General features: G+C 38.6%; 1 protein-coding gene across 1 annotated transcript in view; it reads right to left on the bottom strand.

Moving 5' to 3' along the window:
- Positions 1-532: 532 nt before the first annotated feature.
- The window catches only part of CDO1 (cysteine dioxygenase type 1), a 26,314-nt gene continuing 1,788 nt past the window's right edge, over positions 533-25,058 (bottom strand). The window contains exons 2-5 of the mRNA XM_070736328.1: positions 12,751-12,828; positions 8,188-8,345; positions 2,917-3,086; positions 533-1,683 (exon numbers count right to left, since the gene is read on the bottom strand). Coding sequence (XP_070592429.1) covers positions 1,654-1,683; positions 2,917-3,086; positions 8,188-8,345; positions 12,751-12,828 — 436 coding nt within the window. The 3' untranslated portion in view covers positions 533-1,653. The remainder of the gene's footprint in view (positions 1,684-2,916; positions 3,087-8,187; positions 8,346-12,750; positions 12,829-25,058) is intronic.

Genomic DNA, 25,058 nt, shown 5'->3' with positions numbered 1-25,058 from the left:
ATCAACCAATGGAACAACCTACCAGTGAACGTTGTGAACTCCAACACTCTGGACATTTTTAAGAGAAGATTGAACTGCCACTTGACTGGTGTGCTATAGGGTTCCTGCTTGGGCAGGGGGTTGAACTCGATGGCCTTCATGGTCCCTTTCAACTCTAACAATAAATAAATAAATAAACACACACACGAGCACCCAATCCTGTGACCATGGAAGTTCCCTGCATCCGCCTTCCAGTTGGGCATTGCTCCACGGCTCAGCTGTAGCTCTCAATCCACATCTTAACCGCTTTGCTAGTAATTCTGACTGCTCCACACTGTAGTCACCAGAGAGGGGTGATTGCAGCTGTTCTGGGACAAGCAGTTGCTTCTCATGCACCTCGTCATGTCCCTTCTAGAATGGCAACCCCGAATCGCCAGGCGCACCAGGGCTGACAATTTATATAAATAATTGAATTTCAAATGTAGGTTCCATGGTATTTAGTACAGCTGTAATGACGAGCTGGTAAAATAAGAATCATTGTAAAATCCAGTAATTCTGGCCTTGAGTTTTATTAGAAGTACACAAATGTCAATGAAGTGGACATAATTGTAGAAGTAAATGTCTCCACCTCTATTTTTGCACCTTACATATTATAAGCTCTACTAGTTCACTGAAGTGCACTCCCAAGTAATTGGGAATTCTGCACAGTCTTTGTTCTGTGAAAAAGAATTCCAATTTTAATTAGTAAATCAGCCAAATCTTTTTGTCACTTTTTTGTCACAACAAAGAACCCTATTGAGGAAAAAAATGGAATACTTCCTTGGAGCCTTTTAATTTCTAATGCTAGATACAGTGTTTATAAGCATCTCAGGTTCAGGGAAAAAAAATCAGTGTTCTTTCTCCCCATGTCCTTAGTAATGTTTGGCACTAACTATTGCTCAGACAATTTCTGTGGACCAAATTAATTAATGCTACATAAGAAAAAAAATCAACAGTACAAATGTGTCTAAAAATCAGTCTTATTAAGGTAATTGGACAGGTTTTAACAATGCCATCCAACTGAAACATTAACAGTTGAGCCCTTTCATCACCCTTAACTTAATCACAGAAACTTTTTTCTGAATAAAACATTGTACAGGATATTCTTTATTGCTCCTATTAAAAAGAAAAAGAAAATACTAGCTTGTTAGATTTTAAAACGCACAATTAAAATTCCAATGAATTATTATATACATGATAAAAAGAATTCTGTTTGCATCATAAAGTATACACTACATAGGAATTAATGTTAACACGGAGTGGAGTTTGACAAGTTAAAAACAAGTAGTTTAAGTAGAACACATTCATTTTGAAGGCCTGCTAAGTGCAATGTCTGTGAGTACAGTCTCAGAAGTAGAATTAATCAGAGGCATTCTGTCCCTCCCCCAATGTTCTTATTTGTTGGTTGTCTGTGAGAATCTTCTATATTCTGCACTTTAGTGTTTATATACAAGAGAGAGAAAGAAAAAGAGAGAGAGAAAAAATCATAGCTTAAAAGCTGCTTTTCATATAGAACAGCTATGTAGTCCTGCATAAAGATACAGCTTGATACAGGCATTAGCCACATAATTCTTCTGCTCTTGCTCAATTTCTAACAAAATAAAAGAATATATAATTCGGTAAGTTTTGTGCTTTTCAGTTGTTCTCTTGAGAAACTGCTGAAGTCTGGAGAAAGAAAGAAAGAAATTGAGAGTTTTCAGTTATTTTAAATAAAGCAAATGTCTCCGTGGCAAGAAATTCTAAATAACTATGACTGAAAAATGTAACATCAGGTACTATTATGTTTTCCAATAATTTTTCTGAGGTATAAAACAGATTTGCTTTTATTCGTTTCATATAAGGAGAAAGAATGGAAATGATTTTGAACTACCTAAAAAGTATTATAATTACCATAATTTATTAGTGTTAAACTACTATCAATGACAATGGTTAATAATCAATAATTGATTTTATTGATTCTTTCTTAGCTGAGACACTTTTCAAAGCCTGTCATGCAGACCAGTGTTTTCAACACTGAAGGCAGAGAACTGAATACAGTGTTCCCTCGATTTTCGCGGGTTCGAACTTCGCGAATAGCCTATACCATGGTTTTTCAAAAAATATTAATTAAAAAATACTTCGCGGTTTTTTTACTATGCCACGGTTTTCCCCACCCAATGACGTCATATGTCATCGCCAAACTAATAATTTTTGCAAATAAATAACAAAAAAAATTATTGTTAATAAATAATTATGTTTATAAATATCAGGATCACTAAGTGTCTTATTCAATGGTGAGTACCAGTAATAATGGTGAGTAAATGGTTGTTAAGGGAATGGGAAATGGTAATTTAGGGGTTTAAAGTGTTAAGGGATGGCTTGTGATACTGTCCATAGCCAAAAATGGTGTATTTACTTCCGCATCTCTACTTCGCGGAAATTCAACTTTAGCGGGCGGTCTCGGAACGCATCCCCTGTGGAAATCGAGGGAACATTGTAATACAATTTTCTGCCCTGAGAAAACCACATAATCAGAATAAGGACTTTAGCTTGTTCTGCTTCCCCAAGTTCCAATATTTTGTTCTTTTCCCCCCCAAGAAAATACTCTCTGTTTTTTTAAAAAAACATACAGGGTTGCACTATGAAATATTAAAATCAAGATGTGCCATCCTAAAAGTGTACAACATATTGCATTTGGAGGTTATTTTTTTAGTAATGAAAATGTCACGACATAATAAGCCTAGTGTGCATTGTTTTTCTCTTCAATAATCCTGAAGCTTTGTTCAGGCATAAAATTAACATGTTTTCAATATCCTTGTCTAAGCATCGTTATGTAAGACTCAAGTTTGCTTCCTGGCTGCTTCCTCATTGCTTCTATCAGTTCACCCCAAATGTCAAGACACAAGTACTTATACTTACATATGGAGTCCTTTCTCCAAACTGACTATAGAACGTCATTTTAACTTTTTGCTTGTGTCCAGTTCTTTGATCGAAGGTCTGGCAGATTTCAAAAGGTGGACTGTACAAGTGGAGACTAACCGCTGTTTCGGTATGGCTTGGGTTCTCCACACGATGCAAACCAATGGAGTCTACAAAGAAAAGCAAATCAATACAGTGCATGATTAGATTGGGAAGATCCAGGTTTTTAATTCCACCCCTCCATGAAGTCCACTAGGTCAGTGGTCCCAATCTTTTGGGATTGGTTCTCTGGATAGAGGGTTTTTTCATGGACTGGATGATAGAAACATAGAAGACTGACGGCAGAAAAGGACCTCATGGTCCATCTAGTCTGCCCTTATACTATTTCCTGTATTTTATCTTAGGATGGATATATGTTTATCCCAGGCATGTTTAAATTCAGTTACTGTGGCTTTACCAACCACGTCTGCTGGAAGTTTGTTCTAAGGATCTACTACTCTTTCAGTAAAATAATATTTTCTCATGTGGCTTTTGATCTTTCCCCCAACTAACTTCAGATTGTGTCCCCTTGTTCTTGTCTTCACTTTCCTATTAAAAACACTTCCCTCCTGGACCTTATTTAACCCTTTGACATATTCCTTTTGTTCTGTCCTCCAGACTATACAGATTGAGTTCATTAAGTCTTTCCTGATACATTTTATGCTTAAGACCTTCCACCATTCTTGTAGCCCGTCTTTGGACCCGTTCAATTTTGTCAATATCCTTTTGTAGGTGATGCATTTCACCTGCTGCCTGCATCCTGCAGATGGGTTTTTTGTATCCTGCAGAAAGCCCGATTTCTGGCATGCTGCGGTCTGGTGCCATTTCATGAACCAGGGGTTGAGGACCCCTGCAATAGGTAAGTTTCACCAGCTGCTTTATTAACATGGTATATTTAAGTGGGTCTTTCAAAGGCCTAGCATGCATATCCAGGAACCTAGTTTATTTCTTAATCAGCGCTGGACTCCCAGTAAAGTATTCCGGAATAACTGAAGTTTATACTTCTGAATTATGCTATGTCATGCAAATATAAAAAGTCAATGTTCCTTTTTGCAACAGGACACAGACCAGCTCCACAAAAGGGTATTTTAAGACTCCATCTTGGTTTGTTAAAATTGAAGACAAACATGGTGAAAGAACAATGAAGGGCTTCCTAAGCCCATTTCCAATTATTTCAATCTTGAAAAGGCTATTATGGTTTTTAAAGACTTTTTTAAAAACAACAATAGACAGACAGACAAAGAACCAGACAAAGCACTAAGAGTCGTGGTTAGATTATAAGCCAACATGGCTCCTCTGCATTTTATTGGCCAGTTGTCATTTTTATTTATCTGTTACTGGATTGTTTGATAAGTCACTTTTTCAGGAGCTGGAGATTTGCATTGGGGGAATATTGTAGAAACAGAAGTTACTCTCATCATATAAAACTGCAATTTGAATGGGAAGTTATCCCAGAAAAGAAAAACTATGTATTAAAGTCTTTGATAGCGCTCAGATGCAACATTTAACCAGATCAACGGCAATCCCAGCTGGCTGTATGAATTAAGATATTCAGATTAGGAAGGAACCTGTTATATTCAACTTGCATTCAAGCATCCATATCGATTAGCTACTTAATTGCAGTGCAAACATGATGACATGAATATCTAGAGGGGGCATACACATACATAATATAAAGCACAATAAATATCCAATAAATATTTAGCATCTTTTTATAAACTAAAAGTTATAAAAATGTGCTAAAACTATTAGTTTTTTCAGGGGAAGAGAATGTGTATTTGTGGGTGGAGAATCTAAACTATTGGTGTTTGACGTAAGGTAGCAGTGGAGAACAGACCTGTGCATCAGAAGAAAATATATTTTCTTCTTCTCTGACTGCTAGAATAGTACAGGGGGTATTTAGTTTGGACACCAAATTATGCAGCACAGTAATGTAAATATAGCTGTCTCTGTGTCATCCAGCTGGCAGAAATATATTTGGTGCTGAACTGGAATATGGTTATGGCTTCCTCCTTTGGATATTGCACATGGTGCTAGCATCTCCTAAATTACAATACCTGTTATTTGTATGTAGTACTACCAGGACATATTTCTTGGTACCTACAGACTGATGAAGTAAGTGGAGGAGAGGGGAAGAGCCAAAAAATTACAAAGCATGTCATGTTTAACTTCATGGACTAACTGACATAAAGGAGTTTAAGCAATGACATATAGCTGAAATGACAGTTATTGAGGTTTCGTTGGCATCTGGAGTTGGAAAAGTTTATCTGCTCAGTAAGCTTAGCTTTTTCTTCTGAATTCCAATACAAAACCAGGAAGGTCAGGAAGACAGGATATGTTAGGTTAGGCACCCATTTTTCCTTCATTTGGAGAAAAAGAAGATACTAAATCTGCCATTATATCTTTATTTATTTATTATTTATTTATTGGATTTGTATATCACCCCTCTCCGGAGACTCGGGGCGGCTAACAGCAATAATAAAATAGCATATAATAATAATAATCCAATACTAAAAAACAGTTAAAAACCCATTATTATAAAAACCAAACATACATACAGACATACCATGCATAAAATTGTAAAGGCCTAGGGGGAAAGAGTATCTCAATTCCCCCATGCCTGGCGGCAGAGGTGGATTTTAAGCAGTTTACGAAAGGCAAGGAGGGTGGGGGCAATTCTAATCTCTGGGGGGAGTTGGTTCCAGAGGGCCGAGGTCGCTACAGAGAAGGCTCTTCCCCTGGGTCCCGTCAAGCGACATTGTTTAGTTGACGGGACCCGGAGAAGACCTACTCTGTGGGACCTAACTGGTCTCTGGGATTCGTGCAGCAGAAGGCGGTCCCTGAGATAAACTGGTCCGGTGCCATGAAGGGCTTTATAGGTCATAACCAACACTTTGAATTGTGTTTTACACTTTACAGATATGGAATCACTTTTTGTTATTTCAAACAAATGGATGGACAGTTATCTAGAAGCCATTAGCCACAAAGATACCTAATACCAAAAGTAGCTTCTAATTTAGTCAGGAATGGTTTGGGTTTCTTTATTAATCAAGGACATGGCTATATAGGTCAAGTTTTTCTAAGCTACAAAGCAAATAATGTGCATGTTCCAAGATCTAATTTGAAATTTGTGCGGCAGTAAAGCTGAAAGATGGTTTGAAGAGAAAAATAACGTTTTTAAAATAGTGGCAACAGCTGAGGAAGTTTATGGATGACCAGGCATAGATAAGATGACAACTTGGGAGAAAGGAAAAACACTGAGACAAATAGAATAAACTGAAGACAATTCTCAGGAATGTAATGGAAAATTATGTGGTTTGAAGATAAGGAAATCTTAGCAGCAGCAGCAAGGTAAGTGAAAGTGTGGTAAAAATATTTGGGTAGCTGTTATGAGACATGAACATAATCTCTGGGATCAGAGTACTGATTTTTTAAAAGTATTTTTATCCTACCTTTATTATCTTTACAAATAATTCAAGGTGGCAAACCTACCTAATACTTCTTCCTCACCCTATATTTCCCATAATAACAATCCTTGAGGTGAGTTGGGCTGAGCGATGGTGACTGGTCTTAAAGTCACCCAGCCTGTTTTTCATGTCTAAGGTCAAATGAGAATGTACGGTCTTCTGAAATCCCCGCTATCAAAATTATAAAGAATCCCACATTTTAGTTATTATGTGTGCAGTAGCTCAAAATAACACAGATTAAAAAAGAGATATTTGATGGGAAAATTCCATTGTGTTAGGAAAAGAAATTGAGTCAGTATTTTAAATTAAGGACTGACTGGTGTATGTTCAACCTCTGTCCTTTCTATTTATTCTCTCTATCTTGCCTCCAATGTTAGAAAAATATTCAAGCATTGGTGTATCAACATGATCCGAATATATTCTCTTCTCTCTGTTTTGTTATCAATAAAGTTATTTTCTAAAAATCATTTTAATTTTGTTTCCAATGAAATCATTTTATTTCCATATCCAGTAACATGCTATCTGGGATAAAAACTGACATTTTGGGGGTTTCTTTTCCCCAGGTAAAATGCTATGATAGCAAATATTGCAAAATGAAGGGGGATTTTTTTTAAGGACAAAGGAGGAGTTGACATAGGATATCATAAAACACTGACAATTCTGAGATTCCTGCAATTTTCTCATTTAAAAAAAAACCTATAACAGTGTGATTGGCAGTATTTGGGAGGCTCAAGCAGTATCATCTGTTCTACTCCCCAGTCCTTGAGGATTACAGAACAGAGCTGAATCCTAATAAATACTTTTAGACAATATGCCAATGGACCAGAGTACCTCCGGAACTGCACGAATCCCAGCGACCGATAAGGTCCCACAGAGTTGGCCTTCTCCGGGTCCCATCGACTAAACAATGTCGTTTGGTGGGCCCCAGGGGAAGAGCCTTCTCTGTGGCAGCCCCGGCCCTCTGGAACCAACTCCCCCCGGAGATTAGAACTGCCCCCACCCTCCTTGTCTTTCGTAAACTACTCAAGACTCACTTATACCGCCAGGCATGGGGGAGTTGAGACACCTTTCCCCCAGGCTTTTTTATACTTTGTTTTATGTTTGGTATGAATGTGCTGTTTGGTTTTTTTAAATAATGATAGGGTTTTATATGTTTTTTAATATTAGATTTGTTCCACTACTATATTGTTTTTATTATTGTTGTGAGCCGCCCCGAGTCTTCAGAGAGGGGCGGCATACAAATCTAATTAATAATAATAATAATAATAATAATAATAATAATAATAATAATAATAAGAAGAAGAAGAAGAAGAAGTTAGGTAAATGAGTGATACATGAATGAATGGTGGACACCGGGCAACCACTGTTCCTTGCACCAAGCAATAGTTTTGATGGCAACTGGGATATCAAAAAGATCTTTTTAAGTTATCATGCTATTAGTAGATACCCAGCCATGTCAACGTCTAAGATTGGTCTCTCTTGGATGTAAACTGTCTAAATTGTAAGGAAATTAAATTAGCTTCCCTCAATCTATTAAAGGTCATAGAATAAAAATCATGCTTGCATCTATGTATGTATATATAAATAAGCAAGCAAGCAAGCAAAACAAACAAGTCTTTTACTGAAGCAGGAAAACAAGATTTCCCAAAATCATAAAAGGTCCTTTTCATGACTTTTAAGATGCCATAAAAATTTAAACTTTTGTGGGTAATCATTATTGGGGAAAGAATGTTACATTTAAAGACACCAGAGCAAAATGACTTACCATTAATGTAGGCACACTGATTTCTTTTTAACACCCTTTCTGATTTTTTAAGCATCTCTCCAACCCCCTTTTTGCCAGGCCACTCAAACAAGGTTTCCTTAAGGTTCCCCTGAAGTAGCTTCATAAAGCAATGGGAATCCGTGTGATCATGGATACTGCTGTAAAAACAATTTCAAAAAATGCATAAAGTCAGAAAGATTGGTGCCTGTAACTTGTAAGTTATATAATATACATATGTATTAGATAAGCTTTCCACAACTTGGCATCTTCCAAAGGGCTGAAATGCAATTTCCCAAATTCCCAGACAACATATTGGCAATAAACAAAAATGATTAATTGCTGTTTTGCACGGCACAGCATGCCCTAAAAATTCAATTATTCCAGTTAGGTAATAGCAATAAACCACCATCTTTGGCTGATCTGGAAAAGGTAAACAAGGGTTGGACCTGCAGATTGCCAAGAAATTCCAGAACTGTAAATTTGATTGAGAAGTTTGGGGGGGGGGGAGTATCCTGGAGACAGGCAAATGGTAAATTAGTTTTACATTGTTGGCAAGGTAACTACACAGACACATCTCTGAAGTAACTAGGGGTTAAGTTTTGTGTGAAAGAACTCAACCCGTAGTTACAATGCTCTAAAGGAGCCAATTTTCAATATCCTAGTGTTTTTAAACTTTTAATCCCAGCATCTCAGTTAAGGGATCCATGGTGAGAGTGTTGGAAACTGTAGTTCAGCAAAAGTGGACAAACATTTACCTCGACTGAACCAAAGTAAGCACTGTAGCCAGCAATTCTAATCCATGCATTAAGAAGGAGAACTTTAAAGGAAAGATTAGTCAGGCTAGTCCAAAAGGATAAGAAGTAGAAACACAATCTTTACTACTCCTTTTTTTTACTTGAAATTGTACTCACCCTTCAATTGTAAGCTCAGTCTGCAATTATTTGTTACAGAGAGAGAGAGAAATACACATACAAAGACATATACACAAACCCCTTACAGTTTCCTCCAAAATAAGACATCTCCTGATAATAATCTCAATTGGGTTTTGAGTGCATGGCAATAAATCCAAGAGTATGTGTGTATGTATGTATGTATGTATGTATGTATGTATGTATGTATGTATGTATGTATGTATGTATGTATGTACATACCTACATACATACATACACTCTTGGATTTATTGCCATGCACTCAAAAGCCCAATTGAGATTATTATATATATGCATGCTATTTATAAAAATTTGGCCCTGCAAGCTTCCTACCATGCTTTAAGATCTACCATTAATGCTATATTTTTAAGGATTTGGCTTCAGGATTCAAGTTGCTAACAAACATAGCCACATAATTTTTGCAGATGCTCAATAGAGAAAATGTTTGCACATCTTTTTCATTAAAAAAGAATTTATCACAATTTATTTTTTCTTTCTCTGTTTTGCAGTAGAAAATAAATGCCACGTTGTTATATTGTGCAACATATTTAGAGAAAAAAAGTATATGTATTAAGCAATATTGGCACGTTAAATGCTTTTGACTACAAGCAGAATTGCAAATTTACTAGACATTATTGCAGCTTCTAGGCAGAGTTTCATGATAATTAATCGCTCCAAGTGCCCAAATATTTGTAATCCTTCAATTTTGAATTGTGAATGAATGTGATAGGTAAAATTGTGAATACAGTTGTACTTGCTCTGTATATCATCCATGTTCACAAAATGGTTTCTTTCACATGCAGAATAGAAGAGGAATCACCTGGTATCCTACTTTCCATCTCTGGAATGGAAATAAAGTTACAAAAGCCTAAGGCCACGTGGTTTGACCCTGTCCATGCTAATTCCCCAGAATGCTATTTGCAGTGGAAAGTTCTATGCCTTTTGATAAACCATAGAGACAACGTAAATTTTGCTTGTGGTTTGCGTCTCCCTCCCTATTTTGCCAACTTTTATTAAAGTCTTGCTGGTTTACTGTTTCAATGTTTGCTGAACTGAATGATGTGTGTGCTTGCTCTGATCTGATCTAATACATGACTTAACAGGAATGTGCTGGGTACAAACTAAACTGGAAATGAGCACAATAATTTTCCAATATTAATAACACACATTCCAGAAAAACAAAACAAAACAAACCAGAAGCAATATTATTCTGTTTCCTATTAACTAAGGAATGAGTCACAATAGTCTTTTCTTTTCTGTCTTAAAAAGCTCATATCCTTCCATGTCGTGAAAACTAGTTTTTTCCTAGACAAGAGACAGACATCTATGGCTACTTTACAACCTGTGGACTTCAACTCCCAGAATTCCTGAGCCAGCATAGCTGCCCACCCTTGTTAGAGGCAACTGGAGGGCTGAGAATAATTGTTGTTTCAGACTTCAGATTTCCAAGCCATTCTTGCACATAAAAGGGAGGTGTTATCCTTTGTCACATTGCCAACAGCATTTTAGAAAGATATTGGCAGACTCTCTTGACCAGATTGAAAAAAAGAAGAATGAAAAGACTGAGGTGGTGGTGGTGGTGGGGCTAAGAGGAGCATCCTACTTCTGGTTTTAAGCAGCCATCACAGCACAATGCTCTTTCAGTCAAACCCTGGAGCCATCTTACAGAGGCTGGTCAGAGCAATGAAAACCCTGCTACCATTGTAAATAAAGCACAAAGAAGGAAGTCACCAAGTGGTGCCAAAGCAGCTGGTTCTGACAAAAGCAATCGAGATAACAGTCCTGCAAAAACCAGAAACAAAATGACAGACTGTTTTCAAGAATTATTTCTGGCTATGCTATAAAACCCACTTATACCATATGTTTGTGTGCCAAGAGGACAATAGAAACATAGAAACATAGAATACTGACGGCAGAAAAAGACCTCGTGGTCCATCTAGTCTGCTCTTATACTATTTTCTGTACTTTATCTTATGATGGAGATATGTTTATCCCAGGCATGTTTAAATTCAGTTACTGTGGATTTATCTACGTCTGCTGGAAGTTTGTTCCAAGGATCTACTACTCTTTCAGTAAAATAATATTTTCTCATGTTGCTTTTGATCTTTCCCCCAACTAACTTCAGATTGTGTCCCCTTGTTCTTGTGTTCACTTTCCTATTAAAAATACTTCCCTCCTGGACCTTATTTAACCCTTTAACATATTTAAATGTTTCGATCATGTCCCCCCTTTTTCTTCTGCCCTCCAGACTATACAGATTGAGTTCATGAAGTCTTTCCTGATACGTTTTATGCTTAAGACCTTCCACCATTCTTGTAAACTGCAGTTTCCATTGCTTTGACCATTTATCTAGTAAAGCTAAATCATTTACCATATTACAGACCCCCCCAGGAATATCAACCCTATTGCACACTTTAGAGTCATCGGAAAATAGGCAAACCTTCCCTACCAAACCTTCCCCTATGTCACTCACAAACATATTAAAAAGAATAGGACCCAGAACAGACCCTTGTGGCACACCGCTGGTAACCTGTCTCTGCTCAGAATACTCGCTCACCCAGTTTGTTTTCTTCTGTAGCTGGCCCTGAAAACCTGTCTCCAACTGCAGGAATAGGGTGAACATATCTGAAGGAATCCAGATGTCTACCAGCATTTGTCATGTACCATAGTTTGGTGATATTCTGATGTGTATGAAGCCATTTTAGTTGAGGGCTAACATGGCTCTGCTAATAAATTGGAACTTTGAAGAACATTTTGCCTCGGACTCTGATTTAGTTTTGGATGCTATTTGGAACTCTAACACATGCAAGGGAGGGATTGCCTTTCTAGGAACAGAAGTAACTGATGCTTATTCCTTTTTAAAAAAAGTTCTGCCTGATCTTAGTTAAATTTAAAAGGATTAAGCGTGATTGATCTAGGCATGAGAAAGCATGAGGGACTGAGAGTTGGAAGTAGAAAAACCTCTGAAAGGTGGCAATGAAAAACTCTACCATTGTCAAGAAAAATCATGAATGAGCAAGCAAAATTGCTAGAAGTCACAAAATTGCAAAAAAAAAAGGGGGGGGGAATTGGTGTCTATGGGGAGATTGCATTTTGGAGCCACCTTTTTCATAATCATTATGAGAAGTCATGTTAAGAGTCTCACTTATGGAAATGGGGACTCAAAATAGCAACAATTATAAAATGATGGTCTTCTTCTGGACTAATCCTGCCATTGTTGAATGCAGACAGAGAACAAAGTGCATCTTCATTTGCTTTCTGAAATTAAAGCAAGCTCTGTCTTTCTGGGTAGCTTTTTTCAGGCCAAACAGGATTCCCATGCATTATACTCTTATGGAAGGACAAAATCTTCTTCAAGAGAAATCAGCAAACACTAATTGAAGCCTCACCAAATGACCATTGACCATGAAAAGTAATCCAGTACACAAAAACATGGCCATTGACAACTGTTGCACATTTGGTTTTGACCTGTGTGAATTTAAAAATTATTAGTCTGTTCGAAAGGTGGACTTCAACCATATATTACTAAGTTACAACATAAACAACATTCTCTTCAGGGTAGATTCAAGTGTATTCACATTGTAAAATCGCATCAACAGATTTTTGAAAATTAAATATCTTCTCAATTACAAACCTGCCATGGCCTTCTCCCCAGCATAAGATCATCAGATTGAATTTCCCGTTTCCTTTATCTATAAGATTTCTTGTGTATCTGAAATGATAAAACATCAGGGAGTCTTTGTTAAGTTTTACCCTCGAGAAGCAGAAACCATTTTTAAGAAGACATAAAATTAGACTGAGTTATATTACAAGCAGATGCTGGACAAGAATCACATTTCAAATGATTTAAACAATAGGACATAAACTAAAGCATACATTTCTTGATTTAGGAGTTTTTTAAGTTCCACCTTTTTTTAAAATAAACGTTGGGAATGTACCTCATACTTTTCTCTTCCTATTTTCTTGACAGCAAAAACCCTGTGAGGTGGATTGGGCTGAGCTCACAGCCAGCTTTCATGCAGGATTAGAACTCGTGGTTTCCTGGTTTCTAAAACCTGGCCTCTTCACCATTAGAATATGTAATTAATAGCGGACACCAGCTTTCAAGATCTCACCCCACCACTTCTTTTGAAAACACTACCTTAAGAATTAGTGAGCTCCAATGAATATGTGAGTCTACTTGTGGAATTTTTCTTGTGTGTGTGTGTGTGTGTGTGTATTTTCCTCTTCAGTTCCCCATGCCTGACACTTTACCCTATGCAAACAGATACTTGTAGAACACTGGTGGAACAAAGACAATTATTTTCCACCCGCAACATTATGTTACATGCATTTTTCTTCGCCTCTTTATATCATACTAATATTTTTCAAGATACCTCTTCCCTCTGGACTAAAAGGAAGTCCAGAGAGACTAAACAGCATCAAATCATTAAAAAAAACCCCATTTATGTAGTGCTATAGAATTCAAAACAAACTTAAAAGCAAATTTGCAACCCAGTTAATAATGTAACTTCTCAGATTGGATAGTTTCCAAATGTTCATAGTCATATTAAGAAAAGTTACTTTTCTGTGTGAGGTATATACCCCAAAGGAAAAGTTATGTAACAATATATAATGTGTACATACATGCCTGGACACGTTCATGAAGGCAACTAAAGAGAAAGGGAGAGATCTTCCTGATAAAATACCAATTTTATATATAACAAGAGATTAGGACAAACAAGATAAGGAGTGTCAAGGGCAGGAGTTACTCAAGAGTCTCTGATTAGGAAGTTCTTTAGCAAGATTCAAGATAACAGAATAGAGCAGTGAGGGCGAACCTGTGGCACACGTGCTACATGTGGCATACAGAGCTATATCGGAGGGCACACAAGATGTTGCCCTATGTCAATTCCAGCACGCATGCACACGATAGCCAGCTGGTTTTCAGTCTTGGGGAAGGCTGTTTTGCCCTCCAGAGGCTTCAGGGAAGCTTCCTAAAGCCCCAGAGTGCAAAAACGGCCAAACAGGCAAACCAGAAGTTCGGAAAAATGGTCTTCCGGTTTGCCCATTGTGCTGTTTTTCGCACTCCAGGGCTTTAGGAAGCTTCCTTGAAGCCTCCAGAGTGAGAAAAATAGCACAACGGGCAAATCAGAAGTCTGTGTTTTCAAACTTCTGTTTTGCCTGTTTGATTTTTGTTCTGTCGGGCTCTCTGGTAGACTCCTCCCAAAAATTCACAGGTACAAATTTCAGACACACACACGTTTGAAAATTCAAAACAATGTTCTCTATAATGAAAATTCACTTAAACCAAGCCCTCTTTTGATATAGCAAAGAACACTCGTCTCCAAACAAACTGGTAATTTGTATAAGTCCCTTATCAGTTCTGAGATACTTAGCTTGCAGCTGTGAGGCAATTCACAGTCCTTCTTCTTTCACAAAGTGAAACACACTTTGCTCTGGTTTAGTTTCAAAGCAGGGAAAAATCAGCACACAAAAGGTCAAAGTCAGTAAAGCAGTCACGAAACACAACGATCAGATAATCCTCCACAGTGGCCAAACCCACAGGCTGCTCTTTATAGCAGCCTCACTAATTACCACAGCCCCACCCAACCACAGGTGGCCTCATTTTCTTTGATAATAATCTCTCAGTTGTTGTTGCCTATGCATCGCTCTCCGCATGCGTGGTTGTATCATTAACTCTTGTTCTGAATCCAAGGAGGAGCTAGATAATTGATCTCCTGAGCTGTCTGCCCCACTCTCCTCCTCCCTGTCACTCATGTCTTCTTGGTCAGAGGAGCCTTCATCAGCAGATTCTACTGGGGGGCAAAACAGGCCTGCAGCATGTGGATGTCTCCCCCACATCCACAGTCCTTGAGGCAGGAGCTGGGCCAGAGCTAACCACAACAATTTTTCAGTGACACCTGTGCGCGTGCATGGGGGTGGGGAATGGATGTGAGCATGTGCACGCATGATATTGCGTGCACATGCTTTTGGCATGCGAACCAAAAAACAGTTCGCCATCACTGGAATAGAACTTGCAGAAAAGAAGAAAAAAAAAAGAACTGAAATTCTCCGAAAATTTGAATTAAGGCTAATTTTTTTAAAGCTGCAAATAAGGACAGTTTCCTAATGCATTTTGACTAGAAAATACCTCTTTGAAGTATCATTCACATTTATCTATTTTAAATATTATTGGCTAAATGGGCATAGTTTTAGATCAAGCGCTATCCAGATTTGGAGCACTTTAGAAAACATCTGGACAGATACTATTTTCAAAATGAAAAAAATTGAAAGTATTGAAAGATAGGAAACTCACTCTTGCATTGGTTAATTGTTCTCACTGTCAGGAAATTTTTCCTCAGTTCTAGGTCAGATCTTTCTTTATTAAATTTCCATCTGTTGCTTCTTATCTTGCCCTCAGGTGCTTTTGAAAATAGGCTGACCCTTTCTCTTTAGGGGACTCCCTCAAACATTGAAAGACTAGAATCAAGTCAACCGTAGTCCTTCTCTTCATTACACTAGACTAGTAATAGCAAACTTTTTTTTCCTTGGGTGGCGAAAGAGCGTGAGTGCGCGCTATCGTGCATGTATGAGTGCCCACAGCCATAATTCAATACCTGGGAGGGAAAAACAACTTCCCCTGCTCCTCGGGGGCCCTCTGGGGACCAGAAATGGCCTGTTTCCCAACTTCTGGTGGGCCCAGTAGACTCATGATTCACCCTCCCCAGGCTTCAAAGGCCCAGTAAACTCGTATTTCACCCTCCTCCATTGCCCTGGAGGCTCTCTGGAAGCCAAAAACACCCTCCCAAAGCCTCTGTGTGAGCCAAAAATCAGCTGGCTGGCACACACATGCATGTTGGCGCTGAGCTAGGGCAACGACTCGCGTGCCAGCAGATATGGCTACAGGTGCCATCTGTGGCACCTGTGCCATAGGTTTGCCATCAGTGCACTAGACATATCCATTGTAACATGGTCTTTTAAGGATAAAAAGCTTGGCTGAACCTTATTTCTTAACCTTTTTATTCTTTGGGGAAATATTAAGACTCTTTAGATTAGCATATTTCTACTGTATTCACTGGGTAACATTCCGTCTCCTTAGTAAAAGAAGTTTTAAATACAATTCTAAGCACTTGTAAAAATATTAATTTTTGGAATACTGTATAGGAAATAATGTTTTGAATGTTTGAACTTTTTAAAAAAAGTTAAAGAATTTGGAATAAAAATTGGAAATAAATTATAAAATCCTTTCTGTGGGAAACTAAACATTTACATTCTTTGGGAGGAAAAAAAGTTGGGTTTTTAAAGTCTGGATCATAGATAGCATTAGAAATAAATAATATAATGGAAGCATCCAGAAGTACATGTAAAAAGTGATCCAAGAGATTAAAGATTTTTGGCATTAATAAAAATCTAAGTGGTGCTATGGAAGAGAAATAAATTTCACTGGACAAGAACGAAACTGACTTAAATGTGAAAATGAAAATGGTAGGCTATGAGACAGCTGTAGAAACAAGATGTTTAACAAAGCTTGCAGATTAAAGCAGATGTTTACAAAATGGACCATAAAATGCATATACAGTCTTTATTAAAGAGTACAATATACAAAGACACAAATAGCCATTTTACATTGGATTTACAACAGAGGCTTGTTAATACTTAAGGGTTGTTTTTTTGAGAAAAGACAAAAACGGAATGAAAACCCCCCATGTGTTGCAGGTATTATTTGTAGGGGTTTAATTTCAAGTTTTTTGAGGAATAAGGGGCAGCAATATAGGGTGGGCTATTTGGCCAAAGTTAAACAGGCAAGTTGTTAATTCTGACAATTTTTTATTGACTTTTTCTGATTAGGACAGTAACACGGTCTTTTTAAGGCTTTGCTCTATTCATAAGAAGCATGTTGTTGGTCAAGGAATTTCAACCAGCAGGATCCAGGAGAAGAGCCTTTTCTTGGGAACATTGCGCCTCCCAGGTGAAATCCTCACCCACTTATTTCGACTTTCAAAAGGGCTTGACAACCTGGCTCTGTCAACTGGCCTGAAGCCCCAATGACATCTTGGAGATGGTTAATGGGTTGCAATCAGACAGACTCCACCTCCACCCTGTGTGTCCTGTGCTCCCTTCCCCTCCATCTTGATCAATTGAATTACAACAATTTGAAATTTATAGTCTTTATTTATTGTTTTAATGTTTCATATGGTATTTTTAATGAATGACAGAACTGCCTAGGCAAGATGGGCAGGAGAGAAGTTTAAGAAACAAACAAATACAATAAGATTTCTATTTCTGACAAATTTTTCTGATTATATTAGTATAGGGTTCTGTGTTAATAATAAACAGTTATGTGGGTAAAAGGTTATTTGTTATAGAATTTTGTTGTTATATATTTTAAATCTTTTGATTGAATTTAAAATGATTATGTTAACATTTCTGGTAGCCTTTATCGGTTATTTACTGAATACATTTGAGGGATAAGGTTTTGGGGATTTGTTGAATAATAGAACAGCAGATATGAATGAAAAGAAGGAAATCAAGTGGGTTTATTTGCTTAAGTTTATAATAGATAGGTGGTCATTTCTTGTAACTCTTACTAGACATTTTGCTGACTAGGGCAGGCAACTAGGAGTTTCAGATATGTTTATAGGGAATGAGATGAGATATGGGATTAAGAGATTGTTGTATTTGCAAAACTGATAGTAAATTGTTAAAATTGTTTGATACTTGCTGGGAAGAAGAGGGAAATTCCTGTTTATCTTCTTTTTTCTTCCTTTTTAATGTTTTCTTCTTTTTCTGTTTTTTCACTTTTTTGTTTTTACTCTTTTGTAGTTTGCATTACCTTTACTTGTATAATCTACTCCTAAAATTAATTTTTTAAATTAAAAAATAAAAATGGGAGATGAGCATCAAGTACGTTAAGCAGTTTATTTTTAAAAAAACTGATAGGCCCAGATCACAATGTAAGTGCGAAACAGGAATATATGTATTAGATATGGATATTTCCTGATACTATGTTACACTAGACTCAAAAATAGATTTTCATTTACCCAAAGTGACCAGTGGCATCGTCAGCTTATATATGCGTCAAAGGCCATCTGTCTTCACGATTAAAGCCTTGCCCCTTCGTATGTATGTGTATAGCATCAATCTCTTAGCAGTTCTGCAATTGTCATCTTGCCAGTTTGAACACACACACACCTCCCATGGATACCATGGAAAAGAAGGGTTGGAATCTATGCCATTCCAATTTGTTCACTGATAAAATTAAATTCCTTATTGGTTTATACAGAGTTGTGTTGTGTAGGTAACAGCATTTTTGTGAGCCTTTTTGTAAAGCTCTCTGCAGGACAGTTCATGAACAAGAGGAATAATCAGACCTGGGATTGTGGTATCTACTTTGAATTTTAGCAGAGTCTTGGGGAACATCACCTGGAGTAGAGGCAATAAAAGAAGATGGAAACAAGGATTCTTGCTTACCTCAAGGAAGGGTTTAGGGAAACAAATGGTGGTCAAGATGAATCATGATCAATCAATTATTAAGAAAGACCATAGACTCTGAATAACCAATGAAGGAGAACCTCCCTGGATAATGGGTTCCATTGTCACAGTGCATAGTTAGAAAGGCTTTCCCTTTACTTCATAATCTGCCTTTTGTAACTTTAAGTCCAATATCCAAAACCTTGTCCTCTGGAATGAAAGAAAACAGGTCCTACCCCATTTTATGTGACCTTCTCTCAAGTATTTGAAGTGTGTTACCATTTTATCTCTCCCCTCATATTTTTCCCCCCTCAAGGCTAAACATTTACCATTCCTTCAAATTCTCTTCTTAGGGACTTAGAGAGGAAAGTACATAAACTACCAAAACTGTGACTTTTGTTAGCAGGACCTTGTAGCATTTTAAATGTGAGATAATTCCTGAGAGTTATTTTTTTATAACCAAGCTATCTACTTTGAGGAGCTAATCATAGCTCTTTATTGCACCAAAATATATTGCTTAATCTTTAAAGACTTCCTGCATTTAATAACTTGCTTTATTGTGATTTGCTTTATTACTTGTAACTAGGGTGAGATTCAAAATTTTTCCCTACCGGTTCTGTGGGCATGATTTAGTGGGCATGCCAGGCAAAGGGATACTGCAGAATCCCCATTCCCACCCCACTCTGGAACCAGCCGTTCTCCAAACTACTCAAAATTTCCGCTAACAGTTCTCCAGAACCTGCTGAATTTCACGCCTGCTTGTAACCCAGATAATATTCATGCTTCCATTGATATAATACAATATTTCTGATTAGAGCTGGGGTGGCGCAGCAGGTAGAGTGCTGTACTGCAGGCCACTGAAGCTGACTATAGATCTGCAGGTCAGCGGTTCAAATTTTATCACCAGCTCAAGGTTGACTCAGCCTTCCATCCTTCCGAGGTGGGTAAAATGAGGACCCAGATTGTGGGGGCAATAGGCTGGCTCTGTTAAAAAGTGCTATTGCTAACATGTTGTAAGCCGCCCTGAATCTAAGGAGAAGGGCAGCATAAAAATTGAATGAATGAATGAATGAATGAATAAGTGAATAAATGAATGAATGAATGAATGAATGAATGAATAAATAAATAAATAAATAAATAAAATATCAGGCAATTTTATCACACCACTTAGTATGGTAATAATGCCATTAAGGGAGTGTATCAAGCCAACCAAAATGCTCGTGTCTACCAATGGCTTTAAACCTAAATTTCAATTGCCATCGAAAACTAGTGCTTATGAATCAGAAAATGTAAAGTTTGCATCTCAGAGGCCTTGCTATTATTTCTTTTTAATTGTCAGTATGATGGGTGAAGTAGATCAGTGTTTCCCAACCTTGGCAACTTGAAGATATCTGGACTTCAACTCCCAGAATTCCCCAGCCAGCATTTGCTGGCGGGGGAATTCTGGGAATTGAAGTCCAAATATCTTCAAGTTGCCAAGGTTGGGAAACACTTATGTAGATGATCCAGGGGTTGCTGCTGGTTCAAACCGGTTCTATAGAACCGGTAACAGAAATTTCCCACCGCTTGCCCAACTGGCAGCAATGATCGGTGGTCTATGCTCCTGAACCGGTCCTCTGATCGCCTCAGATCGCCAAAAAACCCTCTGCACATGCGCAAATGCTTCTGCGCATGCTCAGAGGTTCATTTCCAGGAAGGAGAATGCGCACTTCCTTCGCAATCTGAACTGGTAGGAAAAGTAAGTAGAATCAACCCCTGAAATGATCCAATACTCAATTTGCAGAGTTGATCACTAGCAAGTCCCTTACCTTTTTGGTAACTCCAGTCTTGCCATTCCAATTACCTGAGCCTCAAATAAGCAGTTTCCTTTAAATTTACGGAATACTGTATATTTACTTTAGGGAAAGGAGACAACCAATGAAATGCCAAGCAACCATTAGCTCATGATTAAATTGTTTCATCTTCTTTTCCTATATATCTGCAGTAGGGAACCCCTGGTCTTACAGATGTATTCATCTGGTTTCAATCCTAGTAAGTCTGAATAGGGATGTAAGCTTCTGGGTGTCACTATCCTTCAGTCATTGCTAAAACCACAGGCTCTCCATACCTGCCCTTTCTCACAAACAGAAATGTTCACCATCTATGACATAAAGTGCGAGGAGTGATAATAACATTCCATTCCATTTCCAAATTAAAAATCTGTACATACTAACAATCCAATTATTTACTTCATTAAATAATTTTTAGCAGAGCATACAACAACAGTAGTGAGGATGCGCAGAAAGATGCAAAAGTTAACAGGGATTTTGATTTCTGTAGATCAAGATAAGTTACTTTACTGATGTATTTAGGATTATTTATTCAATGGTATCTAGAACATTCTTCAAAGGAAAACTGCAAGGATAGGAGAAAGATAATTTTGGAAGGTACCCTGTGCAAATAAGATGGCCTTGACTGACAGTTGCGCATTTATTAATCAATGAGTGAAGGTCACATATCTTTTTAGCAGCTTACAGAGAAAAGTAATCAATGCCATTGTTTACCTTTGAAGATGAAAATTGATAAGGAGTCAACTAAATCTTTGTGACCTCATCTATATGAAATGTAATGTACTAAGAAGAGTCACGCCACCTATATCAGCCACTGAGGTCATCTATACTCCGAATATCAGTTATCACTGTCCAAAACTTTGGACAGTGTCTTTGGTATTTTGCCAAACATGGCTGGGTGATAGAATAGCATTCAACTTGTGCCAACCCTTAACTTATGTAACAACTATATTGATTTGGATGTACCTTAAGAACTCACTTTTTGACCTTTTTCTATTTATTACATATGGGAACAGTAAGTTAATGGTTAGGGCAACATTTCTGACCTATTGCTTCTCCTGGCTGTGATTGCCAGCATTTCCAAGCAGTATGGCCAATACCAGATATAAAGGCTATATGCAAGGATAAATAACAATTGATTCAATCAAATCGGTAGTGTGAGTATGGTACTGCTTGAAAGATGCAGCTTTATGTTTTAGAGAATTATTTCACAAACCCCTGCAAGCTAGGACAGTTGAATCTGCATGTATTTACCTACTTTCTGTGTTGTAGTAACCGATATACAGTGATCCCTCGATTTTCGCGGGGGTTGCGTTCCCAGACTGCCCGCGAAAGTCGAATTTCCGCGAAGTAGAGATGCGGAAGTAAAAACACTATTTTTGGCTATGGACAGGCAAAAACTACCCCCACGCACCCTTTTCCAAGGCCGCGCAAGGAGCCAGGCTTGAAGTTGGGGGTGGGGAGCGACAAAAGTGCAGAGGCCGACAAAGATTGTTTTGAATGTTGCCCCCCCCGCCCCCCCAGCCCCCTCGCCGCTACCCCCCCGCCCACCCGATCCGCCCCTCTCACTGGCTTTCTTTGGACACTGGTTCTCCTACAGCAGCGCTGGCGGCTACGGCTTCTTCTCCTCCTCATTCAGCTGCTAGCCGCTCTGAGCGCTTTGAGAATGCCGCCCCGCCCCTCTCACAGTCTCTTAACTGAGAGCACTTTCGTCCCAGCTATCAGCGAGGGGGCTGTAGGAGAGGCAGGGCAGGCGTTCTCACAGAGAGGGAGAGAGAGAGTGAGAAAGAGAGAGAGAGAGCAAGAGGGGGGAGAGTGGAAGGTAGAAAGAGAGAGAAGTGATAGAAAAAAGGGGAGAAAAAAAGAGAAATGAGAAAATGATTGAAGCAGAGAATGACAGGAAAGAAAGAGAGAGAGAAGTGACTCTTGATGATGACGTATGACTTCATCGGGTGTGAAAAACCGTGGTATAGAAAAAAAACCGTGGAGTATTTTTTAATTAATATTTTTTGAAAAACCGTGGTATAGCCGTTTCGCGAAGTTTGAACCCGCGAAAATTGAGGGATCACTGTATGTGAAAAATGTATACTCAACATCACTGGATGCGAGTTATTTTTTTCTTTAATACTCTTATCATCTGCCTGTTGGACTGTTGTTACATAGACCACAGTCTCACAATATCTAAAGAAAAACAACATTTGCTAGGCTAAAACCTTGAGGCAGAAGTATATTTGCAGATATGATTGTGGATATGGAAGATGGTAGGAGATAACCATAAGGTTCAAGGGGAATGAATTGCATAAATGATGGATAGTAATAACTCTTTTATTATAGTGGCTATCCACAAATGTGCATGGTGATCCAGATATTTTAACTATGCTATTTAGCTTTCAGGTACTTGAGGTCAGAGGGACAAAGTTCTTTTTTGTTTAAAATCAACCTGCAAGTGTCAAATAACTCTTCTGAGTGAGGATGTCTAATCTCATTCTCACATGGAAAGAGAATCCAATACCTGTTGCAGTCATACAGAGCCCCATCAACATGACAGTAACTACTGACAGAACACACAAATTGGACCAATTGCACCCGGACAGCTGTGTTCATATGAAGTTATTGGATTTAAAATAGAATAGATAGAATAGGGTTTTTTATTGGTGAAGTGTGATTGGGCACAGAAGGAATCTGTCTTGTTGCATATGCTCTGAGTGTACATAAAATATACATCTGTCAAGATTCATAAGGTACAGTGCTTAATGATAGTCTGGGTACAAAGACATACAGCTAGAAACTAACCATGCAGGCTGGGTTCATACAACATGCAATTTTGTTAGGAAGTTTGTGAATGCAATTTATAAGGACACCCTATGGATTACGAATCAAACCAGCATCAGAATCAAGTATGTCAATTTTGCAGCATTTCATGGGAAATACAAGGTTGTGCTGTAGTATGCCATTCTGTGTGATGCGATTTTCAATTGCATTTTTCAGCCATCACGCTACATCTTTACCAGACAGCCAAAGATTCTTTTAACTTATATTCATACTTCTGCAACTGACATGGTTATATTGCTCCAAATTCCCTTTGAGATGAATTCCTCAAGATATAATATATATAAATGAAGAAAGTATTAGAAAATCTTGAAAAATTATAATTGGGTGATCAACATAATTTCACACCTAATAACCAGAGGCACAAAATGGTAGAAAAATTGAAGCAGGTAACATAGATCCTAACATAGAATAGAATAGAATAGAATTCTTTATTGTCCAAGTGTGATTGGACACATAATAGAATAGAATATCATTCTTTATTGTCCAAGTGTGATTGGACATACAAGGGATTTGTCTTCGGTTCATATGCTTTCAGTGTACAGTGATCCCCCGTTTATTGCGTCCCCAACCATTGCGAACAGGGTACTTCGCTATTTTTCAACCCGGAAGTCAAAAATACCATCTACGCATGCGTGCCGGGCACGCATGCGTAGATGGCAGCGGCTTCCCTGGGTCTTCCCCCTCTTGCTGGCGTCAGCGAGGAGTTTCCCCACCGCCCACGCAAACTCCTCGCTGCCGCCCGCCCTTCGCCCGCCCACGCCGTTCATTCTCGCCGCTTTTGAGCTAAATCCGGGAGCGAATTCGCTCCCGGATTTAGCTCAAAACCGCCGATAGCAAGCGGCAAGGAACGGCTTGTCTCGGCGCTTTCGAGCTGACAGCTCGAAAGCGCCGAGACAAGCCGTTCCTTGCCGCTTGCTATCGGCGGTTTTGAGCTGAGTCCGGAAGCGAATTCGCTTCCGGACTCAGCTCAAAACCGGCGATACCAAGCGCCCCCCGGACCCCCAACCCGGGTTTGGGGGGCTGCTAGGAAGCCCTCCATGCCGGCGGCAAACAGCCGCCCCGCCCCCAATCTTCGGCTCCTCGCTAGCGCTGTGGGAGTAAAAACACCGTCTGCACATGCGCAGACGGTGTTTTTACTTCCGCATCGCTACTTCGCGAAAACCCGCTCGTTGCGGGGGCTCCTGGAACGGAACCCTCGCAACGAGCGGGGGATCACTGTACATAAAAGAAAATATACATTTGTCAAGAATCATGAGGTTCAACACTTAATTATTGTCATAGGGGTTGAATAAGCAATGAAAAACAATCAATATTCAATATCGGATACAAAGGCAGGGCAAAAATGGCACGGCCTCCTTTCATAAAGGTTGATTAGTCTAGATGCCACCTCGATTCCCCGAACTTCAAATGGGAAGCAAGGAGGTCCTGCAGCATAAAAAGCATCCCACTGCAAGTAGGTCTGGGCTAGACAGCCTGGGAGTTTTGCCAATGCAGGAGAGCTCTCCTCAGCTGTTTCTAAGGCACCCCATTCATTTCTAAATCACCAACCAGCACTGGATTGCGTGGCCCACCCTCAGATCCAAGTTATTTTTCTTTTATTTACTTTTTAAATTCCCTTTTAATCTCATTTGCAGCCAAGGGAACCAGATTGGTAACAAAACACAATCCATCTGGGATGAATTAGGTGTGTTTGTGTGTATGTATGTGTGTATTCATCATGTGTATGTGAGTGTGTGTGTGTGTGTATTGTGTGTGTATGTGTGTGTATATATATATATATATATGTAGATTGTTCTGAGTTCGGGTTTTGCCCTGTGTAATGTTTTGC

The sequence above is a fragment of the Erythrolamprus reginae genome, chromosome 2 (assembly GCF_031021105.1).
Source record: "Erythrolamprus reginae isolate rEryReg1 chromosome 2, rEryReg1.hap1, whole genome shotgun sequence".
Classification (NCBI taxonomy): domain Eukaryota; kingdom Metazoa; phylum Chordata; class Lepidosauria; order Squamata; family Dipsadidae; genus Erythrolamprus; species Erythrolamprus reginae.
The sequence above is the reverse complement of the archived record's forward strand: the minus strand, read 5'-3'. Positions and strand labels throughout refer to the sequence as shown.